The sequence below is a fragment of the Sinohyriopsis cumingii genome, chromosome 15, assembly GCF_028554795.1.
Source record: "Sinohyriopsis cumingii isolate HCF-2022 chromosome 15, ASM2855479v2, whole genome shotgun sequence".
NCBI lineage: Eukaryota > Metazoa > Mollusca > Bivalvia > Unionida > Unionidae > Sinohyriopsis > Sinohyriopsis cumingii.
Genome location: NC_142975.1, coordinates 36,595,904 through 36,620,023, shown reverse-complemented (window position 1 = coordinate 36,620,023; position 24,120 = coordinate 36,595,904). Strand labels below are relative to the sequence as shown.

Here is a 24,120-nt window from a genome sequence, read left to right as displayed (position 1 = left end):
CCTCTCAATCATCACGCGCACCTACCTCTAGAAGTCCTTGAGAGGCCTTTCAGGTTATTATATCATTTATTAAACAAATGCAGATGAAACTGATTGGTCCAAATAAAATCAAGATGTAGGGGCCCCAAATTCTCACACTCCAATGTTTTGTTCTAAGATAACAAAAACAACGTGACGGAAGAGTTGAACTATTATTCAGTATTTCAAGCTTATAAATTAAACGAGAGCAGTCCGTTTAATCTAACACATCATAATTAGTCTACATTGATGATTTCTCTCATACATAGTCAAAAACATCACACTCCCAAATAAATCGATAAAACCTCGCAAGATGGACTCCAGAGATTGCGTTTTTGTAGCTCTGCATAATTACTGTAGCGTCTGAGAAATCCATGACATTTCATTCATCCTGTTAAAACAACAGCAATTTAAATTTTCCATGAATAATATTTTCCTTTTCCTGATACTTTGTAATCCGTCTTGTGTAAATTGTCTTTTGAACTGGGTACATTCGACCCAACATCTTCTTCAGCAAATTCAAGCATCTCTAAAATTCGTGTGAGACTCCCCCAAAAAGAGAACATATCTCAGGTCATAGTGACTAGGATGTCGTATAAATCATTATTCCTACTTAAAATACTGTATGATTCCAACTTACTTACTGTCTGAATAATTGTATGATGAGACAGACTGCATTGAATATGATTTATATATACTGGTTGTCTGAATAGTGTTTGGATGAGACAGACTACATTGTGTATCATTTGCGCATACTGGTCGTCTGAATAGTGTTTGGATGAGACAGACTGCATTGAATATGATTTATATATACTGGTTGTCATAATAGTGTTTGGATAAGACAGATTACATTGTGTATCATTTGAACATACTGGTCGTCTGAATAGTGTTTGTATGAGACAGGCTACATTGTGTATCATTTGAACATACTGGTTGTCTGAATAGTGTTAGGGAACATTATTGTGTATGATTCTAACGTAAAGTTTATCTTAATAGTGTTCTGACGAGACACATTGCATTCCATATTTATTCGAACATACTCGATGTCTGAATAGTATTTGGATGAGTCAGTCTAATTCGTGTATGATTCGAACCTACATTTTTTAGAAACCGGCAGAGAATCATAGGCTGCATTTCTCCGCTACCAGGCCAAGCTCCCCAGCAATGTCAGCAGATGGAAGTTGGCATGATGGATGGCACTGTTCGTTCAATGCAACAGGGTCTTGGCGCCATGTGTGGCGACTGTAAGTTCACTTCCTCATTCAGTCTTATTAAATCAGATCTCCGCTATCGTACTGATGATCTGACAGCGACCGATTATGGGTCGTATTCTGGTGACCTATGCTATTACCATACTTGATAATTTTATCAGCCAATAAGATGAATTCGTATATCGTCATGTTTGGGATACTGAATAGAATGTCTGAAGAAGATCAATGTGTGTTAAACGAATTGATTCACTGTCAAATCTCTGAAAGCTGCATTGCCATTGGCTAATTCAAATGCCGCCAGAATATTACCCATACGCGATCGCTGTCAGATCTTCACGCAGGACAGGCGTGATCTGAATTTAATCAGATTGCTTCCTCATGCATACGCTAGAAAAAATAAATCGTTGTTTTGAACCCTGGTGCCCTGTTCACTTCCTCATTCAGTCGTCGTGAAATCTCATGTGTATTCTTTTCATGTATTCTGTTTATTGACTATGTCCCAAATCTACTCTACAATGGAATAAATATGGATTAAATAGTGAATGGACCATGTAGTAGTACGTTGCCTAGAAATATTGAAAATATTCAGCGCTCTTCAAGGGTTTCTTTCAACTTATATTTTACACATTCATTCTGTTTTCTGAGCTATTTTAATAATTTGCAAATGTTGTCTGATTTATCTTGAAATGTTAGCGTGCATTTGATTTTGTCATATTACCCACACTTTCAGATATTGATTTTTTCCTTACACACAATGTTGATGTTTTCAAATACATACAAAGCTTGGGCAGCTAACACCAAGACGTCACCTAAAGGTCTTCATTACAGATTATTTAAAACTAAGTTGGATTTAGTAAGATCTATTTCTCATTACCGAAAGAGATATCTAAATTTTAAATAAATTTAGAACAGCAAATCATAGGTTTCCTGTGGAAACTGGTAGGTGTTCCCTGTATCGAAAGATATTGCACACTTTGTCAGTTTCAAGAAATATGGGATGAATATTACAATCTCATGCCATGTTCTTTTTTTCATGGTGAAAAATAAAAAATATTATACTTCTTTATCCAATTTCAGGACTAATGTTTATCAATATAAGCAATTAATGGATGCATGTAACCTACGTCTTTTCAAAATATTTTTGAAGGTTTTCAGATTGCGTTTTCAGAATGTTATAATCTCTGTTAAGATTTATGCAATAAAATCACGCGCTATATTCATATTTTTTTCTTATAAACTTCAAAATCTGAGTGAAATCAAGTTTGGCTTGTATTCTTGCATTTTAAAGTTCCTTTTAACTGTATCTTGGTGCTATGAATGGAAATATAGAAACGTTACAAAAGTATCAGTGTGTTCGTGTGAGTGTGAATTTCGGTAAAATGTGCCCCAAAATACAATTTCAGTACTATCTTATAAGACCATACATACTTCGTTATTGAATGTATTCGAGTCCGGTTGACATCTTCGTTTTTAAATGCATTTGAGTCCTGTTGACCATACTCCGTTATTAAACGTATTCGAGTCATGTTGATTATCTTCGTTATTAAACGTAAACGAGTCATGTTGATCATATCAGTTATTATATGAATTCGAGTCATATTGACTATCTTCGTTGCAAATTTATTCGAGCCCTGTTAGCCATACTTCGTTATTAAATTTAATCGAGTCCTGTTGACCATCTAAGTTAGGATATGAATTCGAGTGCTGTTGACCATCTTCGTTATTAAATGTATTCGAGTTCTGTTGACCATACTTTGTTACTAAAAGCATTTAAGTCCTTTCGATAAATCCATTGCACGAAATGGAGTGTGTATCTCAGTCAGATGGCAGGGTCAGTATTCTTAATACGAAAATACTCTGACCGCAGTAGATTTAGAATAAAGTATTGGAACTACAAAAGTTACGATATATTTCCATTAAGATAATCAAGACGTTCCTCATAATATTCGGAATAATAATAATAATAATAATAATAATAGTAATAATAATCTTTGTTTGTAACATAGGCCACCGACCCAAATTACATGAATGTTTTAAAATATGGTACAAGTACAAAAAACATAACGTTTCTAGGATTAACACATCAACTCTAAATTTTGTCGATATTGCTAGAAAAATAGCAAAATTATGTAGAATATTTGTTATTATTATTATTATTATTATTGATTCACTGGATAAAGTTATAAACTTGGTGTGCTTTGCATTACAATGAGCATATGAAGGCACGTAAGGCTTTCTCGGGTAATCAAAAATAGGACATTTAACAGCAAAATGAAGCTCATCTCCAATATCTACCCAAACAGGGCACAATCTTTCAACATAGGGATATTTTGTTACCTACCTATTTTTGCCATTGTGGGGAAGGTTCCATTTTAAAACACGCATAGCAGGCTAAATAACTACAAAGAGTTCAAATAATCTATATAGTACTGACAACTCAGGTTTTTTCTTATTATAGAATCGTATTATATCCATTGAATATATTTCTCCATTTAATTCTTCTTGACAAATAGCTTTACAATGTTGTTTAAACGCAAAGGATAATAATTTATCATCACCCACCCACTGATTAAATCAAACTTCTCCCATTCCGTATGAAAACAGATACTTTAAACTTCAAATACGAAATAATCACAGTGTTCGTCCCATATAAATTCCATGTTATGGCTTAGTTTTAGGAATCTGTCCTTGGTCATCTTCGATAATATGAACCAGTACCTTAGAATTCTTTTGTATCTTACTACATACATTGTCATTCTACATAACTCATTATTTTTATCTTATTACATACATTGTCATTCTACATAACTCATTATAGCTAAAGAAACGTTTGTGTATTGTGGAATACCTATGATATATTTACAACATGAAGTATATACTGCGTCAATACTTTGTAAAAACCCAAAATGTTCAACCCATAAATCAAGACTGGTGCTATTTCAGCACCAAATATATATATATATATATATATATATATATATATATATATATATATATATATATATATATATATATATATATATATATATATATATATATATAAAAGCAACAATGACAACAATAATAAAATAATAATAATAATAATAATAATAATAATAATAATAATAATAATAATATAGAGTTGCTCCCTATAATTACAGCTGTTCAGCCACCACCCTGTCTGAAGAACTTTGATGCTGGATTTAGAGATTGTTTGCAGAAGACGAACATAGTCCCGGATCAATTCTTCATGTTGCTCTCTAATCAGACGCTGCCACAAGGTGTAAACAGAGACCAGTTGAAGAATGTAGTCTGCAGGTTTGTATAATACCTGTATATTATGTAGAGCAAACAACGAAATATGTATATTTACGTACGGAGACCATGAAATTCTGAATTCATGTTCAGCCATCAGTCAATTAAAAAACTTTGAAATGTGTCTTCATTTGTGATTGATTGAAACAAAATCTCAGGCTCAAACTCAAGTTCGAAAGTTTTATTTTTAGTGTTTTGTACATGACCAAATACAATGGCGATTAATGCGTCGTCATTTCTTCAAAAATGATATTTGCTAGTTATCTGCTAATTTACGAGCTCGTCAGTTTCTATTAAGAGGCAGTTGTCAACACAGAGATGAACTACGCTGTTTGCTCTAAATCAGAAACCTAACGAATAGTTATCAGTGGGTGCATCACGCAACAGCACCTTTTGGCACGCGATGTGCGATGTTCACTGTCGTGGACGCGTCACGGAAAGAAAATAGTGTAACAATATAATCTCTATTATGTCAGGAATATATTTTCATTGAAAGATTTTCCCCAAAACGTTATCTTCCTTGCATAGCTATATTATAAATAAATTGTAGATTATATTCTAAAATGCAAAGACAATTACAAAGTTAGGAATATGATTATAATGAGAAAGATTTTATTATTTTGAATTATTGTATGAAAAATCACACTATTTCTCCTTACCAGCCGTAAACTCGCATCAATGGAAGGTCGTAAATCTATATAAAGCTTCCATGTTAAGCCCATGCAAATGTACCAGTTATATTATTGCTCAAAATCTTCCAGTGAGCAGACGAAGAACTACTTAATTACATGCGGTACAGGCGTTGTCAGCAAACTTCAAACCCAGTGTAATCCACAAGAGCAGATTATGGTTGGCACTAGTTTGCAGAACATGCTCGGCGTTTATGATGGAATGTGTGAGTATATATCACTTAGTATTTCCTTTTTTGGTGGTGAGATATGTAATCTCTTAAAACCAGAAAATATTTTATTCCCTAAGATTAATATCCAGTATTCCTCATAACCTTCACTGCCATTTTCACGTTAATGCTTTTTGTTGTTATTATCTCTTTTGTTCCCAGAACAAAATATTATGGATTCTTTGTTGTGTTCCTATTTTCTTAAACACCCAGTGGGTCTCAGTGTAGTTTTCAATATAAATGGTTCCATACATTATTACAAAAAAGCAAATATTTCATGTATTCATGATGCATGCATTATTTGGAGCATGCATATTTTTGATCGTCTTTCGGATGTCGAAATACTGTAGCAAGAAAGTATGAAAAGTAACTAAGTAAAGGACACAACTAAATATGTGTCAAAGACACCAATGCCCAACTAACATGATTTAAACTGTAGCTGACAATATCAGACAAGGGCATTACTCTGCTGACTTGACCGAAAAAGGATGAATTTCAACCTAGCTTTAGGTGTTATGCTGCTTACTACATTCAGTTCAAATTCACGGAGTGTTTTCAAGCATTTTGAGCGTAAATCTATTGTATGATTGTAGTATTGATACTGTTGTTTCGGAAAATTCGTGAGGACTTGCAGAAAGACGGGTCAGAATGCATGCTTGACGCTATATATCTACGTCACAGAATTTGGAGTGTGGAAAAATAGCATCTTCAGCCAAAACAATAGGAATTAAAATTTATCGGCATACACCTGCGACACAATGATATAAATATAATTCATTTATAATGTAGATGTTTTATTTTTTTCTAAAATAGCATCGCATTAATTTTACTTTGAGGAAGAAAGAATCCACAATTATCACCCATTATTGATCCAATTCGAAAGTTCCGAAGTGGTTTAAATCTTTGAACTATTGTCATATAGTTTAATTATTCTATGATATATGCAATATGAAAAACATTTGTTGGAATTACTAGTATGTGGATTGGGAGCCGTCGGAGTTTGTCATTTGATCGCTTAACAAAAATTAATGTCGGATGCATTCTGTATAAAATAGATTATTAAAATCAGCAGATGAAGTCATTTAGCCACAGTAGGAATAAAACAATGAGTATTAATTCTAAAAGGTTGTTGGTTACAGGTACCGGAAAGGCCATACAGCCTGCTCAGTGTATGGCACAATTTGAAAGTGGTATGGACATCTGTGCCCAGAGGACTTTTAATATGCCGATGCAGACCGTTATGATGGTTGTGAGCAATCAGCAGCCGCCAGCAGGACTTGATGCTAACGCTGCTAAGAAAACAATATGCGCGTGAGTAACAATACGTTTACAAGAAAAAGTGAAGCCTAGATTTGTATCTTTTGACCACATTTAAAGTACGAGTTTCAGTTTTATGTATAGGAACGATTTGTCCTGCAGCACTATGACTATTTGTGATTTTTTAGTGGTCTTTGCCATTGATCTTACCAAAATTGTCAATCTTCGAATGCTTAGGAGTGATCCTTGTGAACCAGATAACCAACTATATTGAAAATTATTTTATGTTAAATTTACCATTTTTATAGATTAAGCACAAACAGAAGAAGGAAATAATAAATACTGAGAACAATTTGAAATGCCTGTGCACACTTTATCCTGAAACGCTTTGAAGTTTTAGAAGTTTTGCAGATATGAAGCAAAGCCGATTCTTTAATTCAACAATGGGTAGAAAAAACCTAGATTAATCCAATATTTCTTATTTTGATAATCCTGCTTTGTTATTTGTACATAATATATTTTAAAGCCCAAAAGAGTGTTTCTTTGTAAGATATAAACACGTGCTTTTTTCCAATCGCGTCTATTAGAAATGTTTAAATACTGAGGCGTAGCATGTACAAAATGAAAAAAGGATAGATAATGCAAAACAAAAACAACAAAAAAGGTGATGCTTTTCTTTCCTGTGGCAGTTATCCTTAACTAACAAACACAGACCGAAGTTATAATCCACTCCATTTTGAGTGTTCTTTATCCAAGAGTAATTACCATTATAATGCATTATGTTCCAGTTGTGCAACGTCAGCAAACACATATTTACTACAAAAAGGCTTTAATGTAAAGGAATATATAAAATCATTAGGTTTCGACCGTACTTCCAACAGCAAGTTCCAAGGTATCTGAAACACTGCCAAGTTAGAAATAAAAAAAAGGCCAGTCCGTATGCACGCCTCGTTAATCCCAGTTTTATTACACACGAATCCTTGGATTCTGGTACTGTTCTAAGAAATTGCAAATTATGTGTCAAGTATCGTTAAAAATATTTACTCTAAACGGCAAAAAAGATACTGGCTATACGGGGCGAAATACTGGGGTGCCAAGGCCGGGTTGGGGGAAAAGGGGTGCATTTTGGTAGTTGGTTCGGAATGGAGGGGGCGAAGAAGACTTTTCTTCGAGAGCAAACTTGTGACGGCCTTGGCCAAAAAGATAAGCTCAGGCTCACTGGCTCATAAACCTTGATAGTCATAGAATCAAAGTCCTGTAATTTGTTGCATTGCATAATTATGATAAAAAAAACCAATTAGCAATAGAATTGTACAATTCAATCTAAAATGCATGACTCTAGGAACATAACGTAATAACTTCACAATTAAGTCAGTGACTTTGACCAACGTGCATGACCATGCGATACAAGGAATTATTATGCAGAAGCTTTACACTCCCGTTGTTGGCTGGTTGAAATTCAAATAAGTGACATTTAACATTACATATTTTTTTTTTACCAAACCTTTGTAACACACATTTTGATTGGTTAAAATAATGTCATATCACACAGAAAACTATAAGGTATCAGTTGATAACACCATATTTGAAAACACTATGTAAATATGTTTTTAATTTATTTTTTGATATTCGTTATTAGATGATTTATAAAGGCGTTATCAGAAGAATTTTCTTAATTAATTTAATTAAATTAATTTCATATTTTACTGGATTTATGAAGCCATGAAGTCTGACATGTAATTACACAGTATACATAAAAACACTTTTGCTTTGCTTGGTCTGTTCATCTGATATTCGATTATCAAGCTTCGTGACTTCATGAATACTGTAAAGTTCGAAATTCAATTCTTAAATATTTCCCCCAAACTGTTCATCTCCTCAGATGCCCTTATATTGCTCTCAAAGTCACTTCATATTGGAGAAAAGGCTGAGTAAATTAAATGCAAGATCACGTGATGTACATGTGTCAGTATTGCTCATTATGTAACTCTTCTGAGATCTTGATGGCAGTTTATAATTGACATATACTGCATTGCTGTAAATTAACACGTACAGGATACAGGATTAGAAATACATTTCAAACACTTACGACGTCATATTTAAAATAGCAGTTACTAGCACATGTAGCCGGACAATGCATTATATTGCCATTAAGAAATTATATTAAATACCTCAAATACAAAGATTGAGAGAGACAGACAGAGAAACATAGAGAGGAGAATAACAAGTCGGCATGCGTTGTAGATAATTTGTTCAACTAATTAAATCATTGGCATTTCTGATATGCATTTGTCTTGTACATGATATTATCCCACATCCCAAGTTTGAACATAATCGGATCAGCAAAACAGTCTATAGAATCCCATCAAACATAGTCAGTTGGATGCAGATCACGCCAATAACACATATCTTTATCACAATAAAACACAACATACATCCTAATGATATAAGCACGTTATCTACTTTGTAACAAAATCAGACCAGAAATAGGCCTCTGGAAAGAAGTTATGTCAATCAGATCACCCAGTGAATATGTGTCGATCTCAGTCATTATCGATCTGGTCTGAGATCTTAAAGCCCAAGGTGTACCCTAATCGGGTTAGAAATTAGGCCTACATAATTTGTAATAATAAGCTGTATGCATGTTCTAATGACCAGTTAGGCTAGAAAATAAAACAGCTGTCGATTTATACGATTTTAAGGCGGTATTAAGATCACATTAGTTGTTCTGAATAACTTAGTAATTTATATATTCGCATGTTACAAGGAAATTCTACCTGATTACGTTTAATTTTCACATCATGATTATAGGATCGTCGTCCACATACGAAATATCTGAACCGATTACTACGACACAAAATACAAATCTTCATAACGTAATCATGACAAATAAAAATATGTCTGGACAAACATCATTTTTATATCACAAAAAATTGCGTGTTTGTTTTATTTTAGAAAATGGAAAAACGTTGAAGAATGCGGCAAAAATGCGGTTGCCAATTCTGGTTGTGCCCGCAACCAGCTCTTAGGAGTTGAGGCCGCTTTCGCTAGCATTATGATTGGCATAGCAACATCGTGTGGCGATACATGTAAGTCAATTAGTCAATGTATGTATGTATGTATGTATGTATGTATGTATGTATGTATGTATGTATGTATGTATGTATGTATGTATGCATGTACGTATGTATGTATGTATGTATGTATGTATGTATGTATGTATGTATGTATGTATAACAACTTCAGTGTGTCTCTAAAATAGATCTTCATCGATATCTTTTTATTAAGCATGCTTCATTGTGTATATGCACGTGCGTCCTTACGTGATACGTATGGATGCTATAGTTATTTCCATAATAATTTAATTTTAATATTTTGCAGCCTTCCCAGGAGCTTGCCTTTTGAATTTGCAGAATGATTTTATGTCCTGCTATAAAAAGGTAGGATTGGACCCAAAAATTTACCTCAACAACCGAACCGAGGCCGCCGGGGCTCTGATAGGCACGAGTAAACAAGAGGCCAACGTCTATTGTGGGTAAGGTTATAGAGCACAGGGACCATTCACGGAATGCTCATCGAAACGAGAGACTATTTCGCGTCTGGGCTACAATTCCTTCCTGATTGTTTTTGATAAATGTTGAAACATTTAAAATAACGTCACCCGATCTGTTTATGTTTGCTTAGTCAGCCAACTTACTGGTTAAATATAATAGTAAAATATTTATAAAATTTGTATATTCTTAATAGCGATATACTGAGTGAATTTTGAAAATACGGAGTTTGTGGCTATAAATAACGACATGATTGTGAACAGCGCCGAAGGACTACTAAAAGATAGCACGTACAGTTAATTTGAATATGAAATTCTGATATTTGACTGAAGCTTGTTTCAAACAGTTAAATACCATGAAATCGGCTAGAAACTGCCCATTACTAGAAACTGCCCATTCAAAATTATTATTAGTGATAGCATTTCGCAAAAACGACAATATATTACTGTAGGCAGGAATGGTTGTGTGTTTCGTGTGGTGTTTTGTGTTACCTTGGTATCTTATACGACATTGAGCTAAGCTAGTATACGTCGCTTATTGCAATACAGTGGGATAATGGTCGCTATAATTTACCTTGGATATCTGGATTTTGTGGTTGTGTTTGGACGACCCACATTTGTTTTGTGTTTATTCATTCAGCTAAGTGCGATCTGTAATTCCTCTAAGCCATAACTTAACGTCACCTAGCATTAACTTAATCATATCGAGTAATTATCCATATATATAATTTTTTATTTGATCTTCAATTATTGAGCTATACTATTTGTAAATTTTGCATCTAATTAGCAAAAAACAAGATCTGTTCACTTGCATGGAGGATGTTCTAAAACAATGCGCCGGGGCCGAGCAAACAATGTCCATGACTGGTTTTGACATTCATGCGATGGAGAGATCTGTCGGAATACTATGTAACAACATTGATGGTAAGCAATTAAAATCTACAAAGGTTTTCTTAACGTAACCACCTTTATGGTCTTCTGTATTGACCTACACCTCTCCAATCCTGCCTGTCAAAGCACAACTACCTCTATTGGACTTAACCAATCGAAAAGGAAGGGAGTATATATTAATCTATCTGCAGTGTCAACGTTTAGTGTGTTTCTCCCTATCATTTAAAATCTTTGCACGGCAGAAGATTGTTTTTTCGCTGTTACGCGTTTTTGGCACATTGAGCTATAGAAAAAGAGAACAATGCCTATCATTAGTGAAGTCCATTTTAACGTGATGATGAGTCAGTTCGTAAAAATTAATAAAACATAATATGGCGTAAATGTCTGTCATATAGTTTATTGCTAAATAATAAGGCTTGAACCTGATTGATGCTTCCGCGTGCTCTTTATATATGTATTTGGCAATCTACTTTTGCACATGTTAACGAATCTACTTCGATTGAAGAATTTACACAACTTAATGCCTGCCGTATTAATCACGTGCACAGACGCATGTAAGCATCCTCACAAGGCAATGTTTTTCTCCTTTGGAACAGCGTTGACCAATGTGTATTGGAAGAAATGACTCCATACAATGAATTTCTTTCTCAAAAATCATCTCCCACACCAATTGTCCTGAAGAAACGAAGTAACAGACAGAGGTGAATTGTTGCAATTTTTAAAGAGATCAGAATAATGACAAATTTACCATCTATAGCATGCAGTTATTACTGCTTCTTATTATGCCTTGGTTTGTTTTTGCAGTGATAAACGTTTGAGCTTAGGCATGAGGTTGCAAGCATAGCATATACTGCAAGACATGTATGCAGACATCTTTATATTTTTCTAAGCAAACTAACGAATGTTGAAAATATAATGTAACTTAAAAAAAGACCGTTTCAATTTATTCCTACAGCAGGTATCAGTGACTAAACGTTTTGTCAATATATTTATCACTCCAACCATTTGTCCAGTACTAATGATTGCCTCAAATCAATATCCAGTCTGAAGGAAGCGTTATTAGATTCTGCGAATAAAACTCGATGCATTTGTTGGAATCAGTTTGGTAGACGTACATATAAGGAAGAAACCTTTTAAAATATCACGGTTTACATTTTCTTCCATATGCTTATTTTTAACAGGTTATCTGGAAGGGTTGAAATGTTTTTCCACTCCGACAGAAGAAGCGAAACTATGCGTTAACAAGATGACAAGTGATATAACGTCGATATCTACTCAGCAACTGACTCAGAAACTCGATATGAATCAATTCATGGTGGAATTCTGCAAGTAGGTCCAATTAGACGAATCCCCAAACCCGATATGACAACACCTGATAATTGGCGTAACATTTTCAATAGAAACATTTTTTCGGAGTTTTTACCAACATATTAAAGAGTAATTTTTAGTTCATAGTAAAATGGTGGTGAAATATAAAAGGAGGTTATAACAGCTTGATTTTGTATGTGTTTTGTGGTAAAACTGACCAAGTTGTCTGCAATCAGTAAAACCATACGCTTGCAGGTCTTAATGCAATTTTGCTCAGTCCCGGCCTTGGGTTTAGGTAAATGTCAGATCAGCTAAGCGCAAGGATCCCAAAGTTAAATAGCATAAAAAATAATCACAACAGACACCGGTTTGATAGAGGGTAGAGGTCAAACGGTATGTTGAATTAACAACGTTTGACTGACAGCTAGCCAGGAGATAACGAAGCTCTGAGTTTAAGACTGGGTTTTTCATATCATCCAGTCGTAAATAGCCTTTAAAATATAACTTCTGTTTTGATTGGACATAATAAAATCTCGAGCAGAGACTGAATGATTTCCAGTCAGGTGGAACATGATGGTCCATCAATTTACGTGTATCCTAAAATTTCACAAACTTTTAAATTGTCATAAAATATTTTAAGTTGATTAAGATTCATATAGTTGCCATGTTCCTAGAAAAAGTGTTTTTCCTCTCTTTTACTTTTGTTCTATTCTAGTTATGTTTATTTACAAATAATATTATAGTTGTTCTCCTCTGGTATGCTACTGTGACTTTGTTTTGTGTTTTTTTAAATTTAATTTAAGCATTCGTGTCCGTCACGTGACCTGCGATGCAAAGGCTTGGCCGACATGCGCACCAAGAGAGGTGACTCTGAAGAATCAGTTTGAATGTCAGCTGATACCCACGAAATGTCTGCAAACACATAAAAGCGAAGTAGCCACAATCTGCAACACTGGTAAAAAAGTTTTGTTTTATTTATTTTGCACCCGAAGAATATGTTGACGTTTGGTTTGTGCAAGCAATGAACGTCGACACGAAACGTACACTCATAAAAAAACGTCACACATTTACAATATAGCTCGGAGGTGTCAGATTTGTTTAATGATGTGGCAATCATATTAAAAATTACAACAAATATAAAAATTTGTTTTTGAAGTATTGTGAGAAGCGACACGAATGTTAAAATAAAAAAAAGTGATTTTGTTTCTTTTAGATAGATGCAAGGTAGGTATATTAATCAAACATTAAACTATACAATGCAAATGTATCTACTTTAATATGTATGTATGTATGTATGTATGTATGTATGTATGTATGTATGTATGTATGTATGTATGTGTGTGTGTCTGCATGCATCCATCCATCTATTAATGTATTTCTCCCATACAGATTTCTTGCCACCAGACGTTATAAACCCAAACAACGCTCCAGCTTGCGTTAAGAGTCTCCAAATCAATGTCAAGTCTTGTTTCCAACAATATCAGGTTGATCCCGATATGTTTCTCATCAACATCACACACGACAGGAGAAACTTTCTCGGAGATATTGGAAAGGCAACAAACCTTTGCAGGTACCGTTACTCATTCATTATTGGCTGCTTTCACTACAACTACAACGAGCATAAACCTAGATTCTCAGTCGCATAAAGCGCCAACATATCTGTGTCTATGCAGTTTGTCAGGATTTATAGGCAGAAGAAATAACATAGATCCCTATCTGCCTGCACATTTAGCGACGGTCTTTCAGGGTCAGTGTTGTTGGGCTAGGCATATAGGCGAGTACATACTGTAACCAAAAGTTACATGTTTATGATGAATAACACTCTGAACACTGCATTAAAATATTCCTTCACAACGTGCGCTGGGGTGACTGTCTTATTCGAATGTATCTTCTACAAGCCATAACATTAAAACCATATCATTTGTAATTTTTGTCTTCAAATTACCATCAAAGCATTAGTGCTTATTATAAAATTATGTGGACTATTCAGAAAGAAATAATGAAATACATATACACCTTTGGTACAGAAAATAATCTTTCCTTACAGGCATGTATAGAAAATATACGTTTTTTTGAGAGAGAAAAATGTCGCTTTTATTCTGCAAATCCATTTAGCTCTGTAAAGGCAGATTAAACTCGAAACTGATAAATACAGAGAGAGAGAGAGAGAGAGAGAGAGAGAGAGAGAGAGATTGGTAATTGAATATGGCCTTTTATGAACCAGACAGTACTATGTTGCATTTATAATTTATTTACTGCTGTTTAGTCATATGGTCATGAGTGCTTGTGGATCACGTGATCAAAAAGTCTGAGCTAGTTTTGGTAGAAATTTACGTCATTTTGCTTTCCTGCCGAGATACAAACTTATTTCACTATTTTGACTGTTTTTGCTACTAAAATAGTTAAAAGTAATACATACAACCTTAATAATTAACCTTACATAAACTGTAAAAGAAGTCTATAACATAGCATGATGTTTTAGAACAGTACTTTATTTAGAGGTTCTGTAAACTAAGTCACATTTTGCTGGTCTATTTTTTCATGGATTTTATAGTTTTTGCAAACCATGGATTTGAACACGCAATATTAATTGTGTAATTTTTGTCAGAGGCATCTCCATACTATGGCATTTCACTATAAAACACCAGGTATAACATGGTCTCTGATAAAACGTTGGTATGGCCATATATTCTTTTATCCTAGTTGAAATGTTCTCGCTTTAAAACACCTCAGTAAAACACGTCCTTCATCTAACACCGACATGGACATGAATCTCCTTATCCTGGTTCAATTGTACTCGCTATAAACCACCCTAGTATAACATACACTTTGGTATAACACTGATATGGTAATGGGTCCCATTATTCAGGATCAGTTATATTCAGTATAAAGCATTTCAGTAATACACGGTCTCTGATATGAAACAGGCATGTTCATGGATCCCGATATAAAGCACCTCAGTATAACACAGTTTCTGATATATCACATGTATGGCCATATATTCCGTTAATTCTGGCTGAATTATACTCACTGTGAAGCATTTCGGTTTGGTCATGGTAAAAATCACACCAGCATATTACAACTCCTGAGATAGCATGGGTATGCACATGGATTTCACTGCGAAGAATCTCATTAAAACAGTCCATGAAGTAACACAGGTACAGTCGTGAGTTAAACTCAGTCTCTGAACTAACAGAGGTACAGTCGTTAGTCGCATTTTACTGTTTAAATTATATTCACTCAAGAAATTCAGCACAACACAGTCCCATATATAGCATGGGTATGGTAACTGATCCATTATATTGTCTGAATTATGTTATTCCATATGATGTTTATATCATTGTACATTGGTATGGTGTCTCTGAACATTGCAATAGTGAGGCATTGATGAAATGCAGTTTATTACTGAACTATGGAAGTTAATGTACAAAAAAATAAAATCCATTACAGTTTCTATAACCTTGCTGTTAAAAATTGCTGGCTTTACATTCGAAAGATATTTTTGCTGCAAATTTTAAATTTAGTATATTCTATAATTTTATTGTATCGACCCTGATTTATCAGTAGATAAAGTTGACATGTATCAAGGAAGCTAACTCACATCAGTCCACTTTTAGGCTGAAAAGACATTCTCACAAAATTGTTCTCAGTAATAACTAACTTTCCCATTTTTTAAAGTTCAAGAGACATAAAATCCCTTTGAGATAAATAAACTTATTTATAAAACTGTTACAAAAGTGTAATTAAACTAGTTTTTTGTCTTCTAACTGAAATTAATGTCTGACAATGTATATTGAACAAATTTAAATTTTAAAAATGGTTAGGTAAGTACATATGCTTGCGATCAATTTTCGAGGTCACGAAGTTGACTGCTTTTCATTTTCAAATTCATGCAGAAATAAAGAATATAAATTAAAAAGGTTAGGTTTCTATACCGATCACGTGAATATGTCTGATATTAAACTTATATATATTCCTCACTCAAATGTTTTTGGACTTAAAACAGTTTTATTCTCTCACCTTTGACATTTTTTGCCGACGAAGGCCAACAATAAGATATTTGTTATGCATACTGACTGAGTGCATCTCATTGTACGTTAAATTTGTGAACCAACCTCAGGAAACTGAAGAACCATCTAAACCGTAACGTTTATATGGTCCCATTAGATTTATGCCTTAAAACAGCTGACGAGAGAGAGAGAGAGAGAGAGAGAGAGAGAACTTTCCTTCATAGTTGCGAGTGGACTGTTCAGTTTTGCACTTTTCTGACATGCTAGAGTAACGTTGTCTGTTTTTGTTTTTCTTTCATGCACAGAAAGCATAAATATTATAGTAAGCTGGTCCCGAAGATCTAGGTTGACATGCTTATTATGTTCAACATTTAGAAGCACATACCGAGTTTACTTCAACAAGGACAGCATCATTCCAAACCACATGCAATAATCTGCTATGCTTTGTTATAGCCCGTTTCTCAGGAATATGAATTAACCTGCTGAACGCATTAATACGAGCGCGAGTAAACGTTTCTAGTCATCATGAACCAAAATGACTTTTCTCACTGTTGAATCTGTCAATGAAGATTTCTGTTCAAAGCACAGTCACTTATCTATCAATACAATGGGCATTTTAATTGACGTTTAAGAGGTTGCTGCATTATGTAGTTGATAACGTATTTTGAGTTATGCTTACTCATGAAAAACGAGGAAATATCGCCGTATCCAGCCACGTATTGCACGCCTGTTTTATTGGCGACGATGTTATGATAGGGGAATACAAGTCGGTTGACAAATCTATATCAAAATTGACTAATTCTCACACGAAATGGCTTCCACTTGACTTCTATTGTGAGCAAGCTACCATGCAGAGAAAAGATCTTGGCAAGTATGTATTATGATGATTATTAACATCAACCCTACTTTCAAAATGATCAACCGATACTTGAGTTTGCAGACATGAGCCATGCAAATGTTTGCAGTTGAAACTGATTCGTTTCTTTTCATTATTTTTACTGTTAAACCTTAAACAATACACCTATATTAAATGACTACGTAATCCGTTACTTTTCAGCTCTAGGGGTAAGCTTTTCCAATGTATGAGTGGAGTTATTTCCGGGTGCAACGGTGCACGGGAGGCACTTGCCTACTGGGGTCACCAGCAGTCCGCACTACAGGATGCAGTCGACGTGATTTGTAATGATCTTGATCGTAAGTTAAAATTAGCATATCAGCAACAATGCGTGACATCAGATGATTTTTTTAAAAAAAATGATGTTACCAATTTGGTTTACACTTGCATGTACTTTTTAGCAATACCAGTTTCCTAACTTGCGCAGATTACCTCTACGACCCAATTATCTTGTTAGGCCGTTTAATGAATGATAACGTTTATTGTTTTGCACACTTGTGATATTTCACTCTTTTAGGAAAGTTCTAACAGAATAATCTGTAGTCTCCATCGGGTAAACTTCTAATGGAATATAATGTAATCTCTGTCTCATTTTGTGGGGTAAAATCTTATGGATTGTCGTGTAATCTCACTGTCATTGTGTGAGGAAACGTCTTACCCGATACTGTGATGTATAACAGTCTCTAAATGTTCTGACATAAACTTTATTTCCTATGCGCTAAAATACTCTTTAAATTCTCCTTCATCCTTTTCTGTTTTGACAGATTGATTGACTGAGTCATTGACTTCTATAACGAACATTTAAAACAAGAAATTACAAACATTTTATTATGTTTTCATTGATAAGTTTTACCTAGTTCAAACGTGACTTTTTCACAGTAAAAATGTCAGTTTAAACTAAGACTAAGTCGAAATTTACTGATAATTTCTTACAAATCTTTCCATAACAATTTGCAGTAATACTTATGCTTGAAATCTCAAAACTTGGATCATGGAAAAGACACATCTATGTTTTTGAAAGCAATTGACACTACATTTATTAAAGCTTTTCGCGGTAAAAATCACAAAATAAAAATTCAATCAATTATGTTTCATAAATTCTCTGTCGATGTCCTTGTTTTCTAATCATGTCTTACCTGAAGTCTTCTCAAATCAAGTTGCTTCATATTGACCTATTTAGTATATTAAGGGCCCAATAAAAACCACACATCAACGTTACAAATGTATTCTATCCTCAACGGTGTATTGCAGATACGTGCAAATGAAAAATATATAACTTACAGGCTCACGATCAACATATACATGTAGGTAATATTTAGTTTCTTTAATGCTAGTGTAAGGTCATAAGTTAGATAATGACTTTTTAAAAATTCTTTTCAGTGTATGGCAAAGGTTTGATATGTTTCCAAAATGGAAACGTACCTGTTCAACAATGTGTGTCCACAACGGTGTCAAAAATGATTCAGCTGACGAATAAACAGGTCACAAATAACTTGACTTCAGACAAGTATTACAGAGAATTCTGTCAGTAAGTATTACTTATTTGTTAGTGATTTGTTTTACTCATTGCAACTCCGTGAATCTGAAGGAGCCTTGTATCAATCGTTGTCAAATTATGTCGGTACAATCCTCAAAGAGTAACGTTACGTTCTTCCATCAAAATAAATACATTCATTCGAGGGAAACGTAACGCTTTCTCAAAAAACAACGTATTTATTTCAAATGTGAATATTTACAACAGTATTCATAACTGATGAAATTTTAAATGAATTAAATAGTTTGCCACACAACTAACATCATGTGGCAATTTCGTGATGATGGTGACTAGAGGCAGAGTATAATGTCCTGGGTATTTACAAGCTTTATGACCAATATTCGACATAAACATTGTTTGTGGTATCGATGCTAAGGGGTAAATTATTAAAAGCTACTAAAATTCAACATTTTTGGAAGTGGGGGTAGCATGTCGTAGGCCTATGAGCGTCCTCGTGGCTAGGTGTTTGGAGATGTCCACAAATAAAGGTAATCATCTTTAGAGTATGTCCGCAAATAAAAGTAACTATCTTTAGAAGATATCCACAAATAAAGATAATTGTCTTTAGAGGTACTTAAATAATTTGTTTGCAATAAGCATGATGACATGATTCATAGAATTAGAATGAAAATATTTATTCCGCAAAATCAAAGATATTATGACTTTGGATAAAACTTATCATTGTCCCTCAAATTATAAAATGCACTGGATGTAACCTAAATGAAAGATACTAAACGTTAGTTAAAACAAAAAGTTGGATTTAAAATTATCAAAATAAGGAAATTGTTATGAAGATATTTTTTTAATAAATATTTGTGACATTTGCAGGCTTCGAATTGATCATCTGGCATGTGATCTGAACGCCTGGAAACCATCATGTTCCCAAGATGTCATTGGCATGAAGACCGAATTCGAGTGCAAGCTGATTCAAGACCAATGCCGGAACCTGCAAGTTGCCAGCATCAAGGATATATGTAACGAACAAACGTATGCAAGAAACCTTCGTCAGTCTGGCAATAGCGGAAAAAGTAGTGCTATTGGCGGTAATGGGTCCAAAGCTGTCACGTGGTCTCTGCTTCCTCTGACTGGTGCTTTCGTGTTCTTCATATCCGCAATAACGGCCTTACTTTGAAAAGCATGATGGCTTGTGTGATTGAATCAATGTGCATTTTGGAATATGTCCTCTACGTGGCCCTTAGTCTCATAAGAAGTCCACGTCCAATTTACTGCGTTGACAGATTTTCCAAACATTGAATGTAGGCCGATATTATTGCAAGTTAAAGCAATAAACTTACAGACACAATTCTTATTACGGCCATTGTAGCGGCATAACTTAAATCATAGGATGGAAGTCTGATCCTAGTGCAAACATCATAAGCCATGATCTGCCGTCGCATGATAAATTGTTAGATCTTTATCTTTGCTGTTTGCTGGAACTAATTAGTAGAACAAACATCAAAAACCCTCGTCCGTTGTTGCATTATGGTAGGATTGATCTGGGTCTATGTTGTTTGCAACTGCATTAAGCCTATGCGCCGGTATATACGTTACATCAAAAGACTTCATCTTTGCCGTTAGAACTCTTGATATTATCAACCAAAATTAAAGAAAGACTTCATGCCTCATTTGATATCTGATGATTCCATAAAAGATTTCATGTCTTATTGGATATCAGATGATTCAGCAAAGGTTTTATGTCTCACTGGATATCTGATGATTCCATAGAGGACTTCATGTCTCATTGGATATCGGATGATTCCACAAAGGACGTCATGTCTTCTGGGAGATCTGATGATTCCACAAAGGTTGATTGAAAATTAAGAAATTGAAATGTACGTACATTTAAAAACTATAAAAAAATATACTATTAATGCATCATTTGGTATTACAATCCAATGATTTTCACAAGTCTTACTTCCGTTGTACTTATCAGAAAGAAATAACTTAACTGGTAGGAAGATTTAATTGCTTAAAAACTAACAAATATGGAAATTAATAAGAAATTACTTAAATATAATAAAATTTTGCACCAAGTCTTAATACCAAGCATTTGGATTGGTTAAATTCACACCTGCGACACACAGAAAATAGAAGTTAGTTTTCATAACATCGGAAAGTAATTGTTTTTCTATCCTTAGGCCCTTCATTTGTGCCTTCAACATATTGCAAGTAATGGGTAAATATAGGCTTGTTATCCTATTAATTCAGATTCGTAATATTTTAAATTTGTTTGGAATTATATAATTGAACTTCATATTTAATGGATTAATGATTTTTAAGCCTTTAAAACGATTACACACAATGACTGTAACAGTCGGTAGTGAAGGTGTGCAAACCATTTTCAAACCTCGCGACTTAATGAAGCCCATACAATATGAAGTTCATTTCTTTAAATAAGTATTTAAATTTACAATGAACTTTTCTTGCAGAAATGCAACGATTCCTTATATTTAAAGGAAGCATTTGACTAAATCTTTCCATATTAAGTTTATAATATAATGACATGCAATCTTGACAGATGTTTTTGTCCTTGTGTATTTGTCTGTACTATATAATATGTGTAAGATAGAAAGTATGACATATGCATTTTGTGTATTTTAAACAGATGTGAGATTTGTCAGTTCTCTATTGATTGTTAGCATTGTACGTGTATGATGGGCAACCAGCTGTGATCAACGAAGACCAAGTAGCTACGTCTGTAAATCGGCCTTACTTAGTTGCTTGATTTATTGATTGCTAATTTTATTTCTTATAATTTGCACATGCATGATTCTTATGACTCACTAGAGGAAATTACTTAGAATGCATCATTATTATGATTTCCGTTTTTGAAATTTAAGAATTCAATTATTGTTATTATTTCCTGATGATGCTTTGAACTGGAGCGGATGTGGAACTCTAACCCAGATCAATGGTCTTCAAATATATTTTCTATGTAATTCTAATAATCCCGCAAGTTTTCTTTTGTTTCTGGGGAGGTGTGCCTTTGGAAAAAAACTTTGGTTTTTCCCAAGCAAATATAATTTGATTGCCTCAGTGGTCTGATTCTATAAAAGGAAATGAGTTAAAAAAAAATATGATCTGCGATCGTGAAGCCAGATAAAGACTCAAGACAACAATCGAATCCGGTGCAGGGGCGAGGTCTCGCTTGCACGCACTGTGTATATTTATAAATCAGATGAACTTACTTCCTGTTTGTCATAAGTTTGTCATGTTTTTAAAAAAAAATCGTCAGCATCCTGTGGTAGAACAAACATCGTCATTCCTTGCCCCAAGATTACAAACTGTTTTCAGACTCAGGCAGAAAATCAACAATACATTCTGACTTCTGATTAGACAATCATTTAATATTATCCAATTAGACGTCAACATTTCTCTGACGTCTTATTGATTTGTGCCTTGATATTAGCCAATCAGACTTAAGAGTTCTGAGTAGAATATGAGGTCCAGTATGAGAATGCTGTATAATCGTGGGCCTGATCTGTGGCTCAATCATACTGTTAGAGATCTGTGTCTAAGCTGTTTGCTGTTTAATGCGATTAACACGAAAGTCAATACGGGTAATAATTATTTTCGTAGTGATTGTTTTCCACTTGCATCTAGCCATCAATTATTTTTTATTGGTATTAATATGAATAGTATGCAGATGGATGGAGTTTGTTAAATGTTTCATACATTTTATATTTAATAATGCAGAATGTACAAATATACATAAACTCGAACAACATAACTCACAAAATGTGCCTTTACTCTTTAATGTCGATTGCGCATGTACCAAGTTAGTGATGCTGTCATTTGTCTAACGCGAGTTTTCGTAATAAGATGCAATTCCTTAAAGCAACAACATTTTTTTCATAAATTCGCTGAAATTGACTTATTTCATGTTCACACTTTTTATCTCACCATGTTTCTCTCTTTTCTATTTATTATTAAATAATAATCAAATAAAAATATTCAAGATTGTTTTCTTCTTCTCAATATTTGATAAATTTGTATCAAGGCAGAACAACAACACGCCCACCCTACCCTCCAAAATATAGGTTTGAATAAAAATTAGCATATATTATGTAATTTCTTGGAGCTCTACGTCTGAAACTACTGTCAACTTAATGTAATGCTTTATTCTAGCAGTTTCTCACGTCAGAATCAAGACGGTATCTTTAAGTCAAATTCAAGTAAACATGTTCTCCATTAAGAATTAGCTTAATATTTAGTCCACTGTCATAAATTAATATTTAGCTATGTATTCTGATGTTTACAAAAAAAAATGTCACTTGTGAGGTACACCTGAACTTAATTTTATACAAAGTCAAATATAAAATACAGATGTACATAATATATAATCAGTAAGAAAAGCCAAAACTTCAAAATGCATAACACCTCCTTTCATAAAAAAGAAAGAGTTATACAATAAAGCTTTATTTTAAATGTTAGTGAAATATACTTAAGATTAAAATTGCATCAGATGATATCTTATGAATGACGCAACATATACTGCTTCGATACTCATGAAAGTGCATCTGCAATTAGATTATCTCTTCCCTTTGTGTGCCTGATGTTAAAATCCCGCTTAATAATCTCTGATCTTTCTTCCTCATCCTACTAATGAACGTATGGGGGTGGCGATCAATGAATAAAATAATCGGGGAAGTAGTTGATTTAAAAAACACTCTAAAACATTGCAAACCCAAACATTCCTTATTGGTTGTGGAATCATTTCTTTGCTGCTTATGTAATTGTTTAGAAATAATAGCATACTGACGATCTACAATATGTTTGTCTTCTTGAATCAGTACTCCTCCAACACCCAGCATCCCATGTATCAACAGACCTTTTAACTGATTGACTGAAATTTGTAGCTGAAAGAACTATTGCACTCCTTGGTATAGCATTTAAGTTAACAAAAACCTCCTGACATTTTTTTCAGACCATTGAAACTTGGTTTTCTTATTCAATAAAGTTGTCACAGGTTCAATAATTATGGAAAAATTGGACCAAACGTTGAATAATACCCATCCATACCCAAACTGTCATCAGCTGCTTTTTACTGAGGTACAGGGAATTTAGAGATAGCCTTGACAATAACTTCTATAGACTTATCTTGACTTTGTCCCACCATATGTCCTAAAAATTAAAACAAGCACAGCAACACTCCGTGTTACTTAAATTAATTGTCAAATTTGGATCACCGAGTCTATCAAGCAATTTCCGAATGGTCTCTATGCAATCTTTCCAGGTGTCGTTGTAGATGATG

The 24,120-nt window shown here is 34.0% G+C and overlaps 1 protein-coding gene across 1 annotated transcript in view; it reads left to right on the top strand.

The window, feature by feature from the left end:
* LOC149781614 (uncharacterized) overlaps window positions 1–22,829 on the top strand; it is a 28,942-nt gene extending 6,113 nt beyond the window's left edge. The window contains exons 3-13 of the mRNA XM_089934992.1: window positions 1,126–1,262; window positions 4,370–4,526; window positions 5,285–5,418; window positions 6,561–6,732; window positions 11,016–11,152; window positions 12,301–12,448; window positions 13,231–13,382; window positions 13,817–13,997; window positions 17,495–17,631; window positions 18,713–18,860; window positions 19,695–22,829. Coding sequence (XP_089791118.1) covers window positions 1,126–1,262; window positions 4,370–4,526; window positions 5,285–5,418; window positions 6,561–6,732; window positions 11,016–11,152; window positions 12,301–12,448; window positions 13,231–13,382; window positions 13,817–13,997; window positions 17,495–17,631; window positions 18,713–18,860; window positions 19,695–19,998 — 1,807 coding nt within the window. The 3' untranslated portion in view covers window positions 19,999–22,829. The remainder of the gene's footprint in view (window positions 1–1,125; window positions 1,263–4,369; window positions 4,527–5,284; window positions 5,419–6,560; window positions 6,733–11,015; window positions 11,153–12,300; window positions 12,449–13,230; window positions 13,383–13,816; window positions 13,998–17,494; window positions 17,632–18,712; window positions 18,861–19,694) is intronic.
* The last annotated feature ends 1,291 nt before the right edge of the window (window positions 22,830–24,120 follow it).